Genomic DNA, 24,419 nt, shown 5'->3' on the forward strand with positions numbered 1-24,419 from the left:
AGGACAATTTGGGCAAAAACACAGACCCCACGGCAGTTACTGTGGGTGCCGTATGTTATTTAGAGGCCTTAGTAAAAAATAAAATGAACGACATGGCAGACCTGTATGCTTCCTTAGGAAAGGGCATCAAGGCATTTTCTCCTTGGTTAAAAGCAACCCTATAAGGAAATAGTAACTTTCTACTGGAGCATTTTGTGGGCACCAAGGCAATGACCGAGGGGGCATGGAGGCTGGAGGCAATCTTCTTCATTGCCTCCACGAATTATCAGTCCTGGGTTGGATTTCACACAGAGTTAAGACTAGTCTTATCTCGATTTAGGACGAGTTACTCGTCTTAACTCGGGACTAGCCATACATTTTCAATAACTCCTAGCCTAACTCTTTGTGAAATCGACCCAAGACTTGTTTTTTTGGCTTGTGTCATTGTTTTATAAAGCAAAGGTGTTTTTAAGTGATAGCCCTTAACCAGCTTGATGAAGTTGCTGTGTGGTCACAATGATTTCAGATTTTCTATTGTTTTCCACTGTGATGATCTACAGAACAAAATATTTCATAAAATTTAATGTCCTTGTTTCTGTTTCTTGTTCTGTCTGCTGTCACAACTTTAATTCTACAACTCACGTGGCTTTACTTCACAAAGAGCCAATAATCTCTTCTGAGGTAGACTTGATTCAAGTCCCATTCTCGTGTGAGAGGTCCCTATTGTTAAAACAACGCGTAGCATACACAGTACAGTGCGCGCTCGCCGTCAAAATGTGGTCCCGAGAATGGGACTTGACGAGGTCGTTTCTTACTCTGCACGTTGTTATTGGAAAATCTCCCCGTGTACAAAACCAATGGGAGAGTTGAAGCGCTGCCCCGCCGGTAAAATGTTCGCTATACTCTCAGGAATGATGCAGAGTAGTTTTTCACGGATGACACAGGATTGGGACTTGAGTCAAGTCTACACCTGACGCTATTGGCATAGCTCTCAACCCTAAAATTATGGGGGGTTTTCTTTGGTGGAGTCTAAAAACCAATTGTTAAATAATTGTTTGTCGGTGCTTAGTGGTTGTGGGAGAACTGTACATAAATTTGGGTGTATGGGGATCTTAAGAAAGAGTCGTTTCATTTTTTTCAATGGCAATGTAGTCCACGGGGTTCGTTTATATGAAAGATGAAATTCTCGGCTTGTAATTCTTAACAAAGATTCTTTGTATAACTTATACGGTAATATTAAACAGGATTCTATGCTAATCGTTCAGTTTTCCCAAATCAAAAGTGGTTTCCAATGGGAAGGAGCTACTTTTTAGCCTTTTTGTGACGAATTGGCTCAAGGGCTCAATTTAAAACAATTTTTCCCAGTTTAAAAACAATTGCCCAATTGATGAGCTAATTTGTGTCAATTGTCGTTCTTTTGCCCATTTGAGAACCAACTGCCCAATTGACACTTCTATTTTATGTTCATAAGCAACTGTTGCTTTGGTCCATTTTAGAATTAGCTGCCCAAATGATGATGTACTTTGTGGACTTTTTGTCCCTTTTGCATGTATGTATTCTGTTGAGTAGGGAGTAGGAAAATGCCAGTGCGTTGGCTTTACTGACTAAACTTTAACTCCTTAAGAATATAACTGAGAAATGAACCCCTAATTTTAATGTAAATTTTGTTACTACACTTCATTGAGGAGAATGATTGCTTAAAAGTGGATTAATAATTTTGTTTAATTTCTTTGTATTTTGATTCATCTTTTTATTTATGTATTATAGGCTTACATTATAGACATGGATGAGAGGGGGAAAAAAGTAAAGAAGTTTTGTAGTTTGATTCCAGAGTCAGTTTGTCAATTTATTGTGTTTGTAGTCATGTTAATATGGGAGGGGAGGACACTGTCATTTTGCAACCAAGTCTTAAAGGCAGTGGACACTACTGGTAGTTACTCAAAATAAATATTAGCATAAAAACTTTCTTGGTATGGAGCAATGGAGAGCTGTTGATAGTATAAAATTTGTTTTAAACGTCTCCCTCTGCAGAAATGCTACTCGGATTAAAATTTTGGTGCATAGGATGCGGCGAGCCTATATCTTTTTACGCACCCCATTACTTCGAAATGAGTCATAGAAAGCTGCTGTGAGACTTCACCTAAAGTTTGGAAAATAATGAATGTTGATATGTCCCTAAATCATTTGAAGCATGTGAGACTTCCTCTTTTCATGCTCTTTTCAGCTGATTTTCTCTTTTGGGTTATTGATTTTCCCTTTTGGTCCCTTCACTTTCTGTGTACAAAAGTAAAGGAATATTATATTGTCTTTTTTTGCTGAACCAGTTTTCTCTTTTCCTCCTTTTTTGTCAACGATAGTTACTTACATGATGCCTGTTGAAGGGAAATATCCTTGAAAAGGGGGGAAAGGAAAAGAAAGGATCATTTTAGAAAGAAAGAAAAAACAAATGAAGAGTAGGGGGCCAACAAATAATGTGGAAAAGACAATGAAATAATTAACATAAACCAAAATAGAACACAAGATAGAAATACTGCACAAAATTATCAAGGATAGCCCCCAAAAGCCAATATTATTATCTTAGACTAACCATTGGGGTCCTTACAAAAACGGCATAAACGTAAAAAAATAAAAAAGTTTCAAAACAGCGAAGAACCATCACCAAAAATGATGCGTCATGAAAAAAAAAAAAAAAAGATAACACACAACACATAAATAGATAAATAAATAATTCAAATATTAATTAGATTAAATCAGTACAATAAATGTTAAAAGATAGAGCAATGGCCGGCATATCACAGTTGCAAGAGCCTCCCCTTTTGTCACATTTTTGTGCCCGCCCCCCACGTGGTCGGTAAAGAGTTCAAGTTTGGATGCGCGCTCACACACTAACAAACTCTTGGCACTTGGTGGCGCTATGTGTTATTTATTTATCATTTTTCATAAACACAATGAGCGAGGTTATTTATTTTCTTCACATGCAGAAGTGATTTTCTTTCGTCCTTTTTTGAGGAAATTATTCAGCTTTATGGACACACGTCTCACAAAATGTCCACTCAAGGTAACTTCAATGTCCGGTCCTCTTTGGAATTATTATTTGCGTACTTTGTAGCTGTTTTATGAGCATCTCAATTCTCAATAAAAATCGTTTTGTTTTGTTTTTCCTTCTGGTGATGGGCCCAGTTTCCGGACATTGTATAATAACATTGAAATTCATTAATAATTATGATGATATTCCCATGTCGCACTTTAATTTAAAAACAATCCTACGACAAGTTATGACGCCTTGATATCTATATAGCATATAAGTTAACCATCATCCCATTTTTATCCAAATTATCCTTAATAATTTTAAAACAATCTACTGTATTCTACTGAACTGAACTGAACATTCTTTTTTGTTAAATGTTTGGGGTAACTTTCCGTACGGCGCCACCACTTTTTTAGTTTTACCCTTTTTTTACAAAAAGGGATATCTCATTGAGGTAAATTAGATACTATATTATTTCATATCGAATGAAAAAGTGGTGGCGCCATACGGAAACTTTCCCAATGTTTGTTAGATAGACTTAGACTATTAGAGTGCTCTAAATTAGACCCTTGGTTGAATGGTCTGCTCTGATTCTGAAGGCGCCTTATCAACAGTTTCTCTCAACTCAAATAAGGTCTCTCGGCGGTTCGCCATAGAATAAGGACAGTGATTACTAAAAAATGTCTTTGTTTACATTCCAACAGATCGTAATCCTTCGCCTCCAGCGGATGACATAAATGAAGAAATTCTACACGCAGACAGCATTGGAGATACTCTATTCAGCAAACGATGGGTGTTCTCGACACTCATGAAACTACTCAAGGTAATTTCTCTGGTCTAACTGACTTGAAAGCCAGAAATAAACCAGAATTGCTCTAGCTGCGAAGACGGATATTCTTCCTTAGCCAGCGTTCTCCCTGAAGAGGAAAAAAAAGTCCCAAACCTTTTCCACCCTCAGTTATAAACAGATACTGAAATCTTTTGTGTTTGTTCCCATTTTTACGATTTCATGTTTTTATTTATTTCTCATTTGCTTGATTTTGTTTTTCCCATGAAGGAAGTCGAACAGGAGGCTGCTGGTAAAACAGCAGAGGAGCTTATAGCTGCAAAGGCTCATGGGATTGATATCGACGAGGAGCTAGAAACTGATATTTGTAAACTGTGGGACATGACCGCCAACCAGGTACGGGACTAATGGGTCAATTGTAAGAGTATCCATAAAAACTGCCCTGGGGCCAATTTCATAGAGCTGCATAAGCAAAAAATTTGCTTAAGCACAAAAATAGCTCGCCTAGTTTACACATGTTACTGGCCAAAATTTCATGCCATATACATTGCTTATGACTAGTATTTAGCTGTTATTTACTTAGCATAACAATTAAGTGGAGTCTTGGCCGGTAATCTGATTTTACTAAGCAATGAATTGTTTGCTGAAGCAAAATTTTGTGCTTAAGCAGCTCTATGAAATTGGGGCCTGGATAGTTGCAAAAATTATAAAGTTGACAATTAAAAACACATTACAATTAGTTTTAATCAATGTTTTTTTTTTTTAATGGAAGGTTAAAAGATTTGGGTGTTTTGTGTAACGCAAAACACAATGTCCTTAGATTTACGATGTACATTAAATTTACACCGTTTGAAGATGATGATAGTGGAAAGCTTACTGTAAAACATTACTAGCTGAGGTGATGTAGTTTAAAAAAATAATAAGTAAAACAATAATAAGTAACAAAAATACATAGTAGGCCTACATGCTAAAATAATTTGTGTCTCTAGAGACGAATATTATTTTTGTCACTTGTTTACACATTTCTAAAAAACTACAGCACCTCGGCTAAAGGGAAGCTTTATACCATAATTATCTTTAAACTATGTAAATCTATAATTATCTTTAAACTATTTAAACTATGTAATTGTATTGTATATTGTATTATCTTTGAACAATTGTGTTTTGTGTCCTACAAAAAGTACCCAGACCCTTTAAAGGCACTGGACATGTTTTGTTTTGTGTGTATGGCTTTTATTCTTAAAGGGAAGGTACACGTTTGGTAATTACTCAAAACAAATATTAACTTAAAAAATGACTTGGTAATGAGCATTGGAGAGCTGTTGACATTGTGGGAAACGAATCCCTCTGAAGTAACGTACGTAGCGTAGTTTTTGAGAAAGAGGTAACTATTCACTGAAACAATAAAAGACTTCTAGCTAGAAGTCTTTTATTCTTAAATCTGAAAGCACACAATGTATTCCAGCAAGGGTGTGTTTTCTGTCATAATTTTCTCGCAACTTCGATGACCGATTGAGCCCAAATTTTCACAGGCTTGTTATTTTATGCTTATGATGGGATACACCAAGTGAGAAAACTGGTCTTTAACAAATACCAAACGTGTCCACTGCCTTTAAATCCTTGTACATCATTTCTTGTGCAATATTTGTGTTGCCTGTATGTAACTATTTTAACCTTTTTTTGTGGTGCTTCTAAACTTGTACGAGCAATGTAATTTCTTGTTTTTGTTTAGTAATAAAGTTTCTTATTTCTTCCAGGATGTCTCAAACTTCCTGCATGAGTGGAAATCTCTTGACATACTCATCAGCGTCGTTGAGCAAACAACTGCTCCGAGATTAACGGTGAGTTTTTTTACTCCTACCGTTAGAGTCCAATTAAAGGCATTTGATGTATGCTTTTACCCGTTAATTGTTTATTTCTATTTTCTTAACTATGCTTTTGTTTGTGCATTTGATGAATGCTTTTATCCTTTAATTATTAATTTATATTTTCTTAACTATGCTTTTGTTTGTGTGTATTTGATGTATGCTTTTACCCGTTAATTGTTTATTTCTATTTTCTTAACTATGCTTTTGTTTGTGCATTTGATGAATGCTTTTATCCTTTAATTATTAATTTATATTTTCTTAACTATGCTTTTGTTTGTGTGTATTTGATGTATGCTTTTACCCGTTAATTGTTTATTTCTATTTTCTTAACTATGCTTTTGTTTGTGCATTTGATGAATGCTTTTATCCTTTAATTATTAATTTATATTTTCTTAACTATGCTTTTGTTTGTGTGTATTTGATGTGTGCTTTTACCCATTGACAATCAATTTCCATTTTCTTAATTATGCTTTTGTGTATATGTATTTTATGCATGCTTTTATCCTTTAATTGATAATTTCTATTTTATTACTTTGCTTGTGTGTGTTTGGTATTTGATATTTTCTTAACTATGCTTTTGTGTATGTGCATTTTGATGTATGTGCATTTGATGTATGCTTTTACCCTGTAAATTGTTTATTTCTATTTTCCTAACTAATGATTTTGTTTGTGTGCATTTGATGTATGCTTTTACCCATTGATTACTAATTTCCATTACTCTTAACTTCGCTTTTGTGTGTATTTTATGCATGCATTTACCCTTTAATTGTTAATTTCTATTTTCTTGACTATGCTTTTGTTTGTGTGCATTTAATGAAAGATTTTACCCTTTAGATTTGGAATTTTTACTTTTTTTTTACTACGCTTTTGTTTGTGTGTATTTGATGTATGCTTTTACCCTTTATTGTTAATTTATATTTTTTTAACTATGCTTTTGTGTATGTGCATTTAATGGTCATGCTTTTACCAATTGATTATTAATTTCCATTTTCTTAACTATGCTTTTGTGTATGTGTATTTTATGCATTATTTTACCCGGGTTTATTGTTAATTTTTATCTCCTTATTTTTGTACAAACTAGTTATTATAATTATTGCCTTTGATAATTTCGCAGGAGATTTGCATGGGAATCGTAGCTAACATGGCGTGCAGTAAAGACATCACAGCGCACATCAGCAACAATCAGAGAATCAGGTGGGTCTAAAGAACCAATCAGAGAGCAGTTACTGACTCAGGGGCCAATCAGAATTGTCGGTGGTGTTTAAATATCATCAACATAAACCATAAGGGAAACTGACTGGGTAAATTTTGAAATGATTTTGGGGGTTGAACAAAGAATTGACTAGAGTGGGATTCAAACCAATGACCTCCGGATTAACAGGCCGGCGCTCAACCAACTAAGCTATCTAGCCCTATGTTGGCCATTCATGGCTTCTGACTGGCACCCCCGAACAAAGATATTGATAAAATAGGGACACTGCCAACATAGGGCTAGATAGCTCAGTTGGTAAAGCTCCGGCACGTTAATCCGGAGGTCGTTGGTTTGAATCCCACTCTAGTCAATTCTTTGTTCAACCCCAAAAAGTGTTTTTAAATATTGTGATTTTTTTTCTTCTTTGAAATGGATTGTGGATGGGTCTCTAGAAATAACTGAAAATCTAAATTCAGTTTTACTTTAAAAATGCGTATATAATATTAACAAATGTAAAAGGAAAAGACGAAATACCAAGCTTGCCGGCAAGATTGTCATCATTACTGACTACTTACTGCTTACCGCTTTAAAGGCACTGGACACCTTTGGTAATTGTCAAAGACCAGTCTTCTCACTAGGTGTATGCCAACATATTCATAAAATAACAAGTTTGTGAAAATTTTAGCTCAATTGGTTATCAAAGTTGTTGGAGAATAAGGAAGGAAAAAAACCATTGTTGCACAAATTTGTGTGCTTTCAGATGCCTAATAAAAAGCTTCAGGCCTGATTATTTGAGTGGGAAATTCTCTCTTTCTCAAAATCTTTGTTACTTCAGAGGGAGTCGTTTCTCACAATGTTTTATACTGTCAACATCTCTCTAGCCGTTTCCAAGTAAGTTTTTATGCTAACAGTTATTTATCTATTCAGTGACGACTGTCCAACATTTGGACTTGACTCAATGATTTTATTATCAATGATTAAATTTTTGTTTTACATCAGACTATTAACGCTAGAACTACTCGGTAGCAGTGATACGCAAACGCTGATCCAGACTACGAGGCTGTTATCAACATGCTTGTCATCCAAGAAAGACGAAGTCACAACGGCGTGGCTTCAACAAATCAACACAGACTTCTGCCAGAAGGTTGCGTTCATTCTTCAAAGCTCAACAAATCGTAAGTCTTTGTGTGCATGGGTTTGGTATTGAGTGGTAGGGTGTTGGAGTGTATTGGCCAAGTGGTTAAGAGCACCAAATTCTAAATCTGGTGTTTCTGATAAGCAGAGTGTGGGTTTGAATCCCGGTCCTGACACTTGTGTCCTTACGGCAAGACACTTAACCATGATGCTTCGTCCAATTGTTGATCTTGTGTGTTGTGTAACGCATGTAAAAGAACCCAGTCCACTTATTGAAAAAAGAAGGGGTTCACCCCGTTGTTCATGGTTTGATAGCAGCATATTACGCCAGCGCACCTACATATACTACTTTGTTAAAGGGAAGGTACACTATTGGTAATTGTCAAAGACCAGTGTTCTCACTTGGTGTATCTCAATATGCATAAAATAACATACCTGTGAAAGTTTGAGCTCAATTGGTCATCGGAGTTGGGAGAAAATGATGAAAGAAAAAACACCATTGTGAAATTTGTGTGCTTTCAGATAGGAAGAAAAGACTTCTGGCTAGGAGTCTTTTATTATTTTGGTGAGAAATTTCCTCTATTTCAAAATCTATGCTACTTCAGTGGGCTGTTTCTCACAACATTTTGTACTATCAACAGCTCTCCAATGCTCGTTACCAAGTCAGTATTTAAGTAAATATTTGTTTTGAGTAGTTACCAAACATGTACCTTCCCGTTAAAGGAAAGGTATACATTTGGTAATTACTCTCAAGACAGATTAGAGATATAATAGATATTAAATTTGCATCGGGATAAAGAATATTAATTTTAGTTGTACCAATACACTGATGTGTGTTATCACTGTATAATCAGTACTTTCCTGAGTCCTGTGGACAAATATCACAGGCATGTTACTCGGGTGGGATTCAAACTCACAACCTTTGCAATTCTAGAGCAGTGTCTTACCAACTAGACTACCGAGGTTGCCCGGTAGCTAGAGGCAGTGCGATTCCTATGTTTTGGCAGCGGGTACTGCTGATATAATAGCTGTTAAATTGGAGATGTCAGAATTCATCCGACTGTCGTTACGTTTTCTACAGATGAGCTGCTATACAACATGGGGTTCATTATACGAGCTTTGCTGGGATTGGACGAGGCATTGGTTCAAGACTGGACGGACACAGAGCAGATAGTCAGCCTCATTGAGGCACTTAAGCAAGTCAGGTATTGGTCTTATATGTATTCACATGTACATGTACTGATTTAACTGCGAATCTCCAGAACCATAAAAGCCATGTTAAATGATGTGAGGTCAGATGTTCAGGCAAGTGTCAAGGTTGTTTCCTCGATCCACTAAGCAAAAAAAGTAGATTTCCCACCTCCCCAGGTAGTACTTAATAAGCAGGACAGGGCCCAATTTCATGGTTCTGCTTACCGTAAGCACAGAATCGACGCTTACAGAGAACATGGAATTCTGTGCTTACGGCAAGCGTATTTCACGAGTTAGCGACGGATTTTCTTAACTTGAGGTCTCGAAATCAAATTCGTGGAAAATTACTCCTTTCTCCAAAACTAGGTCACTTCAGAGGGAGCCGTTTCTCACAATGTTTTATACCATCAACCTCTCCCCATTACTCGTTATAAAGTAAGGTTTTATGCCAATAATTATTTTGAGTAATTACCAATAGTGTCCACTGCCTTTAAGCAAGACACTTGACCATTGCGGCGTCCTTCGGATGGGACGTAAAGCCGTTGGTCCCATGTGTTGTGTAACGCATGTAAAAGAACCCAGTGCACTTATCAAAAAGAGAAGGGGTTCGCCCCGGTGTTCCTGGCTGTGGCTGCTGAATGCGCCGTAGCACCTTGTAAACCCTTTTAAGGTTCTACATAATTGGGTCTTGGAATTCAATGGATACTAAGGGCTTTGAGTACCTTGTTGGTAGATACGTGCGCTGTATAAGACTTTGATATTATTATCATTGAATCTCATCTTTCCTTGTTAGCTCCGGAGGTAAATCCACGAGGGAACAGTCTCGGACGATCTCCTTGCTGTTGAGTTGTCTGGAGATAATCATCGCTGACGACGATGGAATGGAAAACCTTGGTAACTACTCTATCAATTATTTTCAGACAATGGACCCCCTTTTATGGCAATTTCTGGCGTAGTGGCTTCTTATATAGCCCTAAGGTCCATCAAGCAGTGACCCTCATGGCGCTTCACCATTATTACTCCTGGTATGGGCCTTAAATCATTCCTTAAACCATCTCAGCTCCCTGGGGAATATACAGCCTGTGCAACAAATATGTATCGCACTAAGTCAATCAATCACAAGAACCAACTCTGCCTTCACAGGTACCCATTTACCCCTGGGTAGAGAGAAGCTTATGTTTAAGTGTCTTGCTCAGTGATACAAAAATTAATGTCATGACTGGGATTCGAACTCACACTCCCCACTCGTTTAACAACACCCGACTCCAGCTCTTGTGTTTCTGGGTGCAACTTCATGGCTCCGCTTATAAACAAAAGCAAAGAATCTGATCTTAAGTAGGGAATTCCGCGCTTTTGTCAAGTGTATTTCACGGGTTAGCAGGGAATTTCAGCTCGTGCATGTGCACACTCCACGCTACTAGGCGTTCCAAACTTACACAGCTAGCGCAGAAACTCAGCACTTGCCGTGAAAGCGGAGAATAATGAATGTAGTGATAGTGATTACAGCACCTTGTAAACCATTACATGGTCCTATGTACATGTAAAAGGAGTAGGTCTCATTATTCTATTAAAGCCATTCGACCCTTTCGGTTCAGAAAAAGAAAAAAAAGTTCACAGATTTACAAATAACTTACAGGGTTTACAGAAGGCAATGGTGACAGACTTCTCTTGAAATATTAGTCCATGAAATGCTTTACTTTTTGAGAAAACAGCAAAACAATATAAATTCTCGTTAACGAGAATTACGGATTTATTTTAAACACATGTCATGACACGGCGAAACGCGCGGAAACAAGGGTGGGTTTTTCCGTTGTTTTCTCCCGACTCCGATGACCGATTGAGCCTAAATTTTCACAGGTTTGTTATTTTGATATAGAAGTTGTGGTACACAAAGTGTGGGCCTTGGACAACACTGTTTACCGAAAGGGTCCAATGGCTTTAAAGTCTGATATACCCTACAAGAAACTATTATTGTTTACCCTACAAACTGTCCTTTAATTTTTTTTAGTGTCGGCGAGTGATACCGTCTTGCCATTGTTAGCGGATTTCCTCTGGAGTTTTTGCGTTGACGAGGTTGTGACAGTCTACGGCAGTGAGGGCAGTCTTGCATCTGCGATCTACATCATCGAGGTTGCCATGGCGAATATGGAAGGAGCCAATGATATCGTTGATACACTTTTGAAATGTAAGATTCTCGATAAATGACAACATCGTCGGGTAAAATGTAACAAGGTTGTGCGTTCGAATCCAACCCGAGTAACATGGCTGTGATTATTTTCACAGAGCTCGGGTAAGTACTGAGTATACAGTGTAAACACACATCGGTGTATGGGTAAAAACCAAAGTTAATCAAATGTATCTGGTAGGATACACAAGGTAGTTTCATCGATTGGTGTTGTCTACGGACACCAACAATCAGATACCCCACTCATTTCTTGCTTAGCAAAGGAATTTGCTGAGTGTAATTTTCTGCTTATCAGCTGCGCAGGCCTGTGGCTTAACTTGAACTTTTGAACTGTCGTCCTGTTACTGCACTTGCTTGCCACGGAAAAATGATATTTTCTCTGCTTCTCTTTGTTAAACCAGATCCTAAGCTCCTGAAAGGTGCCGTTGAAATATTCATCTCTCTATACACTGAGAAAACTTCGACAAAGAACAACGACCCCGCATCTAAACCCCAGGACCCTCCTGCAGAACAAAGCCCCTCAACGAAAAATGTAGCACCCTCATCCTTGACGTCAATATCCTCCAAGACTACTGAAAATTTGAAATCAGCGTCAACAGTCAGCGATAACAAAACTCTCACGGAATCCAATTCCGATAGCAAGATCAAACACTCGGACAATGTCCCTTCGTCGTCGTCGTCATCATCGTCCAATTCCCATAATGCGTCTGATGGGAGGCAAGATAAAGGGGGCGGGGATGAGGAGGAGGTGGAGGACCGGGAGGAGGAGTGTAAAGAACTCTCCGAGAATCTCTCGTCGTTTTTTATTTTCTTACTTCGAGAGGCAGGGGTAAGTTTTTTTTTATTTGTTACCCCCCCCTCCCTCCCCTTACGTTTTCTCAAAGGTATTTTTCAACTGACAGCAGATCTCAATGTAAACCCACAAGTCCTTGAACCTGCCACCAACAAGTTTCTCATTTCAAATTTCATGAACAATATTAATAATAATAACCAGTTTTTATATAGCGCTTTTCACATCCAAAGGGCGTCTCAAAGCGCTTCCAACATTAACCCTGGTCACTAGGCCTTAAATCATTCCTTAAACCATCTCAGCTCCCTGGGGAGTATACAACCAATGCAACAAATATGCGCTACTCGGCTAAATCAATCACAAAAACCATTTATGCCCACACAGGCACCCATTTACCCCCTGGGTGGAGAGAAGCAATTAAGAAAAGTGTCTTGCTCAGGGGCACAAGTGTCACGAATGGGATTCACTCTGCTGATCAGAATCACAAGAGCTTGAGTTGGTGCTCTTATCCGCTCGGCCACAACACGTCATTAAATTCTTATAGATGCTTTAAAAGTTTAAATTCTTGAAAGTTTCACTAATAATATTTTGTTTTTTCCTCCTACCTTGATTTGCAGGGCAACGAGTCACAGTCTCATGTAGCCAGTTTACTGATGACAGCGTGCGGAGAGAAGAACCTCGCCATCCTCCGTGACGGGATGGCCAAAGCCAAAGCAAGTCCTGAAATACTGCAACTACTTCAACAAGAGCTCATCGATAAATAACCGAGTAGCGAGTCGAGTTTTACTACTCAGACTCCACTAAAAGATGACACGACTCGCAGCATTGCACGATGTTTATTTACACACAGAGTCTGGACTTTTCTGCAGGCACAAAGTGTACACAAGTCAGCGAAAGAAAAATGCCAAATCTGAATCTTTTCAAAAGATTTGGGGTTGAGCTAAGACAAATTGACTAGAGCAGGATTTGAACCCACCAACTCCGGAATAATGTACCAGCGCTCCACCAAATGAGCTATCTGGCGATCTCCTTATTTTGTCAATATCTTTGTACCGAGTATGCCAGTTAGAAGTTGTACAACCGTTAACTGCCGTGTAGCCAGGGATCACGCCCTGAGTTTGTGTAATGCTCTTTGGTTTATTAATCTTTTTAAGAGGGCAGAGAGAAAATTGTCACAAACCTTTATATATTCTGGTGTCATTTTTACAACACTTGACTTTTAGCGAACATTAAAGTAGAAATAATACTTCAATTTTAAACAACAATAACATATCTTTACCTGCCAGTAAATGCTTTGAGGGTAACTCTGTGTTAAAAACAGGATGAACCATCTCTGCCTGTACAGGTACCCATTTACTCCTGGGTGGAGAGAAGCAATTATGGATATGTGTCTCACTCAAGGAAAGAAGTATCTTTATCGCTATTTAAATCTACAAATTTTTGCACCTCACTCGTCCCTGAAACACCAAGGTCAGCTTGAAGAGTCCAAAATATTCCTAAATTTGCCTTGCGAGATAATAACAAAAATACACAGTTTGTATATAGCGCCCTCGGGTGCTTTAGAATGTTTTTTGTGTTTTTTTAGCTCATGGTCCAATTGTATGAAGCTGCTAAAGCACAGAGTAGCTAAGCACAACAAAATAAAAGCCACCAGCCCAATTCTACCAGGCCCTATTTAATAGAGCTGCTTACGCAGAAAATATTGACCAAATTAATTTCATTCTTTTATCCCGGATGCAAATTTAACATCCAGAAAATATTGCTCAAAGGCAGTGGACACTATTGGTGATTACTCAAAATAATTATTAGCATAAAACCTTTCTTGGTGACGAGTAATGGGGAGAGGTTGATGGTATACAACATTGTGAGAAACGGCTCCCTCTGAAGTGCCATATAGTTTTCGAGAAAGAAGTAAATTTCCACGAATTTGATTTCGAGACCTCAAGTTTAGAATTTGAGGTCTCAAAATCAACCATCTAAACGCACACAACTGCGTGTGACAAGGGTGTTTTTTCTTTCATTATTATCTCGCAAGTCCGATGACCGATTGAGCTCAAATTTTCACAGGTTTGTTATTTTATGCATATGTTTAGACACCAAATGAGAAGACTGGTCTTTGAAAATTACCAATAGTGTCCACTGCCTTTTAGCTTAAAGAGAGCTTGGCAGAGCTAGGTAGTGATTATCAAATTTGTTGAGCGAATAACAAGGGAATCATTTTTGAAGTATGATTGTCATTTAACTGTGGCTGGTAACTTGGTTATAATAATTCTCTTCATATGCTTATTTTCAAGAAAATGTTTGGTTGTTCATTTTTAATCATTGTGGTTGATTACTTAATGTTGATTCTGGAGGACTAGATTTAAATGCTACTCCTTTTTGTAATGAACTATTTTATTCAAAATTTGTAATAAATTACAACATTTAATATGAGTCAATTGATAATTTGGTTTAAAAATGTTTTCTTTATGTGTCATTATACTCCAAGAAAGTTACAATATTTTCATAAAGCAACCGACTTTACCCCCACCCTCTTTCTCAATTAAAAAAGCAAATTTTTGTCACCATCACTCCCAATTTATAATCATGGAAACTTCGTCCAAGACCCCTCTCTAGTTAAAAATTTGCAATTTCATAACACCCCAGTTTTTTTTTTAGTTTTTTTTTAGGGGGGACTCTTTAGGTGTGCTTTTCACTCTTTGTAACCAACTCCTAATTTTTGTTTTATTTTCTCGTTCGGACAGTTTACTGAAATGCATCTTGTTTATGTGATTTGTCTCGAAACAAAACCTCGAAATTGAGGCGTAAAAGTTGATCTTTTTAACAGAAAATTCTTAAAATCGTCTTTTAACTTTTTTTCAACAACGAGGGCGCTGTCTTCAATTTATTTAATTATTTTGTTCAACCAAGAGGGCGCTGTCGTCAATTTATCGTATTAATTATTTCCTCCCCTAGAGGGCGCTATACTCAAAAATAATTTTTCAACAAAGAGGGCGCTGTGTTAATTTAATGTGCTTTTTGTGTACAATCGGTGTTCCTCGCTCGCATTCGCAATGTCGTCTGCTCACGATGGGATTATAAATCAACAATTTCGTCATAAAAAATGGTAAGTAAGGATTTCTTTGCTTGGTTTGTCGATTAGTTAGTTTAAACCTAGGTTGTAGACCACTTAGGTGTTGATCTAGATCTCGTGGGCACAGTTTTAGTACTTGTATTTTACATTTAAAACCTCCCTGTTTTGTTGTTATTGGTTGTTGCCGTTTGCGTTGATCATGATTGTTTATTGATTGAATTTTCAATTTCATGACTTTTTGGGTCGATTGGATTGTATGAAGTTCATCTTATATTCACCCTATGAAGTGCAGACACACACTGGGTGCGGATCAGATGCATTGCCAGCTAAACCAGGGCAAACCCTTCTCTCTTACAATACAATACTCATAAAGATAAAAGAGTCATAGTGCTACTGCCAAGACAGTTAACTGCGGGCTCCTGGGGTCCTTATAATTATATAGTAAAGTTAGACTTTACCCAGTTACTGGGTCTAGTCTAGCACAACTGTAACTCCACAGCTCCTCAGTGACAGTCTCACTACTCAGGTTGTATTCAAATTCATGGCTACGGCTTACTCCTAGAACTATTTCGGTTTCGTCCGCTATCGTGTTACGGGAGACGATAGCAGACGAAACCGAAATAGTTCTAGCTACGGCTAATGGCTAAAGCTGTCAATTATACTAAGGGTGTTGCTTAGGTCAGGATGTCCTTGTAATCTGTCAGTAGACAATATAATACTATAGCAACACTAGGCCTTATCAACACCCTACCTACTGTCCTAGAACTATGGAGTATGAGATGAGGTTTGTTCTGCTATCATCTCCGAGTCCATGTAGAGACAATAGCGGAACGAACCTCATATTTCTAGGAGTAGCAACACCCATGAACAACTCTCACTCTATGGGTCGGATGTATCCGAATTGGCAGCTATACGACTACAGCTGTATCACATGTTCATGATTGTTACTGAATTCAAAAGGTGTTGCTAAGTAAAGAATGTCTATACTCCAATTCTCGATGAGGCGGGTCCAGCCATGTCCGCCAATGTGGACATGGCCTAACTCTCAGCCAATGCTGACCTCAGCGAGGGCGCTGTTTTACCTTATAAAGTCACATGTATGCCCGGATATGATAAAGGGCAAAAGTGGAACTGTGTACAACATGCTTTCTTAGAATGTAATTTTCTTGTAAGAATTGGCGGCTACAACTAGGGCTACGAGTGTCGCTAAGGGAATTGAGAACATCAACGCACCATGATGCGCAAATCCAGATGTACTGTAGCCGCTTATTCAGAGAATTGTCTTAATTCAATAAAATTTATATTTTGAAATGCTAGATGTTTAGAAAAAAGCTAACATAAGATCAGAGGCTGACAAACAATTTCACGCTTTTTGACGAAAGACATCTTCCTTATTTTTCACCTTTTTTTGTTTCTCTCTTTAGGACTCTTGGACATCATTTTTCTGAAATGAACTCAAAAGTAAAAGTTCAGACATCACTGAAGTCAGGACTACATGTAGGAAAGTTTCAACCTTTTATTTTATACTGGTGAGTTTCAACTCAAGATATTTTGTCTGTTTTTTTCTTGCAATGTTTTTTATTGTCCCGTACCCCTCCCCTGCCAACCTCCCCTAGATAGACCCCTTCAACTAGATGTATTAGCCTTTACGTACAATGCATCCCAGCCTCCCCCTTTTCTGTTTGACTTGAACCGCCCCCAAGATGTTAGTCTTACTTCCATCCCAACCTCCCCCTTTTCTTTCCATCTTGAACCGTCCCAAGATATACCTCTTGTACTATTATTAGCCTTGTACTTTCATTCTAACCTCCCCTTCTCTTTCCATCTTGAACCGCCCCCAAGATGTTCCCCTTCTATTAGCCTTGTACTTCCATCCCATTCTTCCCCTTTTCTTTCCATCTTGAACCCCCCCAAGATATACCTCCTCTACTATTAGCCTTGTACTTCCATCCCAACCTCCCCCTTTTCTTTCCATCTTGAACCGCCCCCAAGATATACCCCATCAACTACTACTGTATAAGGCCAACTTAAAAATAAAACATGTTTTGCGTCCTGCCTTTTTGAAAAAAGGAAGGACCTTCTTTTTTAATAAATGGCCGCCTAACACATTTTTAAAGACAAACAACTTGGATCATAAATTGCGTTACTTTTTTTCCTCAAAAAACCCTCAAACAAAACCAAGGAGGTTGGGATGGATTGTACAAGGCTAAGTCATAAAAAAAAACATGTTTATAAAAGCATCCCCACCCATTACTTTTTTAGACACAGCCTCTAAAAAAGTAAATGGGTGGGGATGCTTCTATAAACATGTTTTTTTTATGACTTAGCCTTGTACAATCCATCCCAACCTCCCCCTTTTCTTTCCATCTTGAACTGCCCTCAAGAAGATGTACCCCGTTAAATTACCAGCCTGGATGTCTATCAGTTCCACTAATTAATTGACAAAAGAAACAAATGAATATAATGTAACTCAGTAGGTTTCTGCATAAATTCCATTTTAGTTTTATTTATTTACTTCAATAATCAAAAGTGCAACTGTCACAAGAGCAAAAACTTTAATCAAACAAACTTAAAGCGACAGAAGTAGGTACAGAAGTAAACACTCTACTTTAAGGGCACCGGACATTATTGGTCATTTTTCAAAATATTGTTTAGCATACTTAATACTAACTTAGTAACTAGCAACAGAGAGCTATTGCATAGCTCTAGCTCTTCATTGTTCGTTACCGAGTAAGTATATATTGATAATATAAAACATTGTGAGAAACGGCTCCCTATGAAGTGTACATAGTTGAAGCCCAAGTTTTCACAGGTTTATTATTTGATGCATTATGTTAGGATACACCAAGTGAGAATACTGGTCTTTGACAATTACCAGGTGTCCAGTGCCTTTAAGAGACATTGAAATTTTTAAACAATTCTACTACAGAGACTATTGGTTTAAATTCAGCTGCTCACTAATGGGATAGGAAATTGTTTATAAAATTGTATTATAGTTTAAAAAAGTATTAAGGTTAAAGGCAATGGACACTATTGGTAATTATCAAAGACTACCCTTCACAGATGGTGTATCTCAACATAAGCATAAAATAACAAACCTGTGAAAATTTGAGCTCAATCGGTCATCGAACTTGCGAGGTAATAATGAAAGAAAAAACACCCTTGTCACACGAAGTTGTGTGCGTTTAGATGGTTGATTTCGAGACCTCAAGTTCTAAATCTGAGGTCTCAAAATCAAATTCGTGGAAAATTACGTATTCTCTAAAACTATGGCACTTCAGAGGAAACCGTTTCTCACAATGTTTTATACCATCAACCTCTCCCCATTACTCGTCACCAAGTAAGGTTTTATGCCATAAATTATTTTGAGTAATTACCAATAGTGTCCACTGCCTTTAAATTTACAGATTGTCAAATTTGATCAATGGCTCTTAAAATTCAAGCAATTCTTTATTCTTTGATTTCTGTTTACAGGTTTATTAAGATGATGAGGAGCAGCAGTTTTTTCACAAGAGATTGCACAAGGGCTGTGATGAGAACACTTGGCTTGCAGCTTCATCACGACTTCAAACACTTCGTCATCTCTCTACTACCTCATCTCGGTTAACTGTTCAATACTAGGATATTAAGGTAGGTTTTTTGTTTTGTTTAACGAGTTGTAAAAAGGTCTGTTTACAAATACACTTTGACTTCATCATCAAGGTACTTAAAGGGCCTTGTCAGTCACACTAAGTGAATTTATTGGCAACTTTGAGCAACTGCTGCAGTACACACAAACAAAAACACTTTGATATCAAAGTGCTTTTTCAAACATGGTCTCATTATTCCCCCAATATGTAAACATTCAGAAAGCAATGTTACTTCTTATTGGGTATTTTATTTTAAAGTGGTTGGCTATAAATTATTGCCTCGTGGGACATGGACCTTAGCACTTATTGTAGTCCAGGCCCAGAGGAAAGCCAGGGATGTACAAAACAACAAGTCCCCTTGCCCGGCAAGGCAGTAGGGGGGCATGGCTTGGACTATCACCCAGGGCCAGTTTTACTTTTTCCGATCCCTGGCCATGTTCTCTGCTAGTCCCGTTTCCCCCTACAAGACTCAAACACACTTCCTCTGAAAATGTTTTACAATCCAAATAAATTGTGCCAAAAAAGCGATGTGGTTATTTGACGAAGTCTTACATTTTGTAAACAGACCTTTACTAATAATCAGTCCTTTTGTTGCGACTGTTGATGTAAGGTACATATCGATTGGTGCTGGCAGAAGAATATTTAAAGTTACTTTAATGCCATTTTGCTGGCAAAGCTTATAGTACAACAATCAACTCATCAGCAGAAAGCACACAATGAATTGCAATGGCCACATTTGTTAAAGGCTACTAATGCTAAGCTGCAATATAAATAAATGTGTTGCTGGAATTACTCTACCTCAGTCATGTGTCGTATACGCCTCTCTTAATATTATGCATGAGGTACGTAACAATGCTAATCCAAAACGAGGCGATGGGTGTAGCCACTGCAAGTGATGGCAAACGTGCGCCCATAGCCTCAGTTTGGGTTAGAATTATGACGTCATGCATATAAGTATTAAGAGAGGCGTATAGTTCATTCTCTTGGAGAGTGGAACTTTCCAGCTCAGCTTTTTCATAGCGGTGGCAGTTAATTGCCGAGGAGTTTCTGCCGGGGGTACGTCTCCTGAAGTCCTTCTGCCAGCACACATCTGTATAATAATAGAAATACAATTAATTAGTAAAGAGTAGTATACAATCATGAATCTATGTGATGCTTAAGTGGCTCACGATTGCGTGATAGCTTTGTCAAGGATCCCATTAAGTTTGTCTAGTTTAGATTAACACACCAACCCAGCTCAATCGTTAAAATGTTCAACAAATTAAATTCAGTTCTAAGATTTTGTACTATTCATCATACTTTCATTCCAACGGCACTTCTAGAAAGACAAAAGTTGAATGGGAGGAACAATGGTATCAATTGGTAGTATTAAGTTTTGATTTTAGATTCTATCAAGTAGTAAACAACAAGGTAAATAATTGTAAATAATTTTGGGTTGAGCAAAAAGTCGAACTGACTAGAGCAGGGTTTGAAATAAGTACCTACGGATTGAATTTATGCCTGCGCACAACGGAGCTATGCAGCTCTGTGGTTGCAGTCTCTCTATTTTGTCAATAAACACATTTGTATGTTTACTTGGGCTGTCAGTTCTTGTTTCAACCCAAAATTATTTCAAATTATCACCAGTAAGCATGTTTCCTAAACACATTGCCTATTCTGTAACATTAGTATTTATAAGCAGAGACTGTGAATGTATTACTTAGTAATTGTATTTTAACTTTTAAACTGATTGATCACCAATGTCAAGTTGATGTAACAACACTCGTTCTTTTCAGAACAAACTTGTTTTGGGCAATTCATTCACATCCTCCTGTTTCAGTAAACACATCAAACAACCGTGCTTGAATTTGAATGACCTAAAAATGCTTTAACATCGAGCTTATATTGATTGCGACAATCGACACACAAGCAAGAATGATCTACATGTATAACACATGAACTTTCAAATTAAAATGCATCAGTTTTTGTTGTTCGGTGTGACGGTGTTGACACATTATATCCGAGCGGATAAGAACACCCGACTCAAGCTCTGATGTTTCTGTTCAGCAGAGTGTGGGTTCGAGTCCCGGTCGAGACACTTGTGGCCTAAAGCAAGACACTTAACCATTATTGATACGTAGTCGAATGGATAAGTTCACCGGACTCAAGCTCTGTCACTGTTATATCAGCAGAGTGTGGGTTCGAGTCCCGGTCAAGACACTTGTGGCCTAAAGCAAGACACTTAACCATTATTGATACGTAGTCGAATGGATAAGAAAACTGGACTCAAGCTCTGTCGCTGTTTCTATTCAGCAGAGTGTGGGTTCGAGTCCCAATCAAGACACTTGTGTTCTAAAGCAAGACACTTAACCATTATTGATACGTAGTTGATTGGATAAGAACACCGGACTCAAGCTCTGTTGCTGTTTCTATTTAGCAGAGTGCAGGTTCGAGTCCCGGTCAATACACTTGTGTCCTTAAGCAAGACACTTAAAACCTAGCCGAATTAATAAGAACACCGTACTCAAGCTCTGTCGCACACCTAGCCAAATTGATAAGAACACCGGACTCAAGCTCTGTCGCATGAGACAAACTTAGGGACAAGTCAGTGAAAAATGTCTCTTGCGGTGATAGTGAAACAGCTCTTGCGTAACCATCATGCTACTACTGCTCTCATCACACTACTGCTTTTTAATGACACGCTAAAATGAAGCGTTCTCCAAAATGATGTCTATCCCCCACTTGCCACCCCCACCCCCTCCCTGCCCAATCTCTGGTTACACCACAAACGTTGTAAACAACTTGGCTACTTAATATTGTAATGAATCTTGTAAATTACTCACAGATAGAAATCCTTTGGTAGAGTTTTAGATGCTCAAAGATCGTGTAAAATGATGTCTTTGCCCCAAGATGGTGTACCTGTAAAATGATATCTTTGACCCCACTTGCCACCCCTCCCCCTCCCTCCCCAATCTCTGGTTACTCTACAAACGTTGTAAACAACTTGGCTACTCAATATTGTTATGAATCTTGTAAATTACTCACAGATAGAAGTCCTTTGGTAGAGTTTCAGATGCTCAAAGATCGTGTACTTACTGTGTCTCAAATGCTTAGGACATGTTGTTTATATGGCAACCGTCAATGTCTAGTTCCCAGTCTCTGAGAAGTGGTAATACAGGTAGTGATGGGTGTCTGACTATTTTTTCCTTCAATATTTATTGGGAAAATGTACGTGAATAAGTGTTCGTTTTCAGAGTTTTTTCGTTGAAAATGAGTTGTTTTTGAATCGCAATGTATGTAAACTGTTTTAATTGTTATAGAATTGCTAAAAAAAGGTACAAGAATTGGAAATGATGTACGAAAATGCGTTACGTGTAGTATGTATTGTTATTGTAAGTTGAACCGTAGGCCTATATACACATTGTTAAAGCCAATTAAGTTGCATTTAAAGGCCGTTTTTTGAGTTAAGTTGTACATTTTGGATGAATTTTGAAGAGGAAATGTTTGGATTGGTTTAATACAACGGTGTAAGCAGTGTGAAGGTGTTTAGAAGTATTTTGGGGACGTTTTGTGATGTAAATCGTAATTCTTTTTCGAGTTTCATGACTTTTGCACTTAGAATTATTTTTTTTTTCACCGATTTGCACCAAAATTAACGAGCGTACGTTTCAAGCGATTTTAAGAAAATGATTTTCCAAAAATGCGTAAAAAATGCAAGTTTTTGGTAAAAAAAACTTTTCTAACAACTTTTTTCACCAAAATTAACGAGCGTGCGTTTCAGGCGATTTTAATTTTTTCATAGACCGTTAAAAAAAAAATTAACGGTCTTTTTTTTTTTTTTTACCAAAAAATCGAAAAATATGACAAAATTCTTGCCTCCCTCTCCCCCTCTCTTCCCGGTGCCGCCTCCCCCTCTCTCTCTGGTCCCGGTGTCGTCCCCTCCTCGTGGTGCCGCCTCCGTGTTGCCTCCTGCTGCTGCGTCTCCTCACCGTGCGTCAAGACCTGTACATGTTCCTGTGGAAGAAACGTGGGTTATTTCTTTATTTCGCTTACCTCATGGTCCGTGCCGGGGCTCGAACCTCTCATCTTGTCCTCGCGAAACTGTAACCTTAACCACTAGGCCACAACGATGACTGTACAGATCATACATTTTTTGGAGTGATGAATATTACACAACCACTATTGCGTAGTATAATTACGGGAATAAATGATTAAATAGCCCCCTCTGTTGGTCAAAAATGTCCAGGTGTAATAAAATTGACTTTGTGTAATAAAAAAACTTGTTGCTGTTTTTAATGAAAAAAAAAACGTTTTTGTCAATCAGTTATTTAGTGAGTCCGATTTAGTAATAATGTTTACCCTTTCATAGCCCAACTATTTTAACCCACTATTTTAATATAATATTATTTAAAAACAAAGACGATTATTAAAAAAGAACACATGGCACACTTTTTATTAAATTCATTTCTCCACATTCTTTTATTGGAACATATATAAATAATTATATCTCTTTTTATAATAATAATAATAGACAAGCTACAAGTTATTGGTCAAAATAACACTCATTGACAAATAAATTAAGAGTTAAAAACTCACAAATAAGTAGTAGAGTAAGACAATCTATTAAAGAGACACTTTGCCTTGAATAGGGCGAGTTGGTCTGTAAAAAGTTTTTGTAAACGTTTGTTATGAAATGCATATAATTATATGGTTAGAAAGATGATTTAAAGTAAAATACAACGATCCATAAAAATCCATCGAAATTGCAAGGTTTTCCTTATAGGTCATAAACTAACATTTTGTGGAGTCAAATTTTGACTCAAAATGGCTGACTGTGTTGGTTTGTATAGTAAAAGGAAAACCATGCAATTTCATGGCATACTTATGTGGATCAATTTATTCTACTTTTAAATCATCTTTCTATCATGCATTTCATAACAAACGAATACAAACACTTTTTTACATACCAACACAACCTGTCCCTTTAAAAACACAACATGTCCCTTTAAACACGGATGATAGCTCTGTATAGAGGTCAGAGAGTTTTTTCGTACACGGGTGATGAAAATTCACATTATAAGTGAAAGAAATAAAAGAATGTCAATTTAAAGGCAGTGGACACTATTGGTAATTACTCAAAATAATTATTGGCATAAAACCTTTCTTGGTGACGAGTAATGGGGAGAGGTTTGTGGTATAAAACATTGTGAGAAACGGCTCCCTCTGAAGTGCCATAGTTTTCGAGAAATAAGTAATTTTCAACGAATTTGATTTCGAGACCTCAGATTTAGAACTTGAGGTTTCGAAATCAACCATCTAAATGCACACAACTTCGTGTGACAAGGGTTATTTTTCTTTCATTATTATCTCGCAACTTCGATGACCAAATGAGCTCAAATTTTCACAGGTTTGTTATTTTATGCATATGTTCAGTTACCCCAACTGTGAAGGCTAGTCTTTGACAATTACCAATAGTGTCCACTGCCTTTAAATAGATTGTTGATAATAATATTATCTATCCTCTTGGGCAGAGTGTCTGCCTTCGAATCCCAAGAACTCAAATACTTAGAATTTCTAATTACAA

General features: G+C 37.6%; 1 protein-coding gene across 1 annotated transcript; it reads left to right on the plus strand.

Moving 5' to 3' along the window:
• Positions 1–2,931: 2,931 nt before the first annotated feature.
• Positions 2,932–13,959, plus strand: LOC117305465 (protein SAAL1-like). The gene is made up of 11 exons (XM_033790334.1): positions 2,932–3,037; positions 3,712–3,830; positions 4,065–4,190; positions 5,552–5,635; positions 6,777–6,856; positions 7,854–8,029; positions 9,070–9,193; positions 9,973–10,073; positions 11,188–11,364; positions 11,766–12,193; positions 12,772–13,959. Exons 1-11 carry the CDS (start codon positions 3,025–3,027, stop codon positions 12,916–12,918), a joined length of 1,575 nt encoding a protein of 524 aa, XP_033646225.1. The 5' UTR covers positions 2,932–3,024; the 3' UTR covers positions 12,919–13,959.
• Positions 13,960–24,419: the final 10,460 nt, after the last annotated feature.

This window comes from Asterias rubens, chromosome 22 (assembly GCF_902459465.1).
Source record: "Asterias rubens chromosome 22, eAstRub1.3, whole genome shotgun sequence".
NCBI classification, from domain to species: domain Eukaryota; kingdom Metazoa; phylum Echinodermata; class Asteroidea; order Forcipulatida; family Asteriidae; genus Asterias; species Asterias rubens.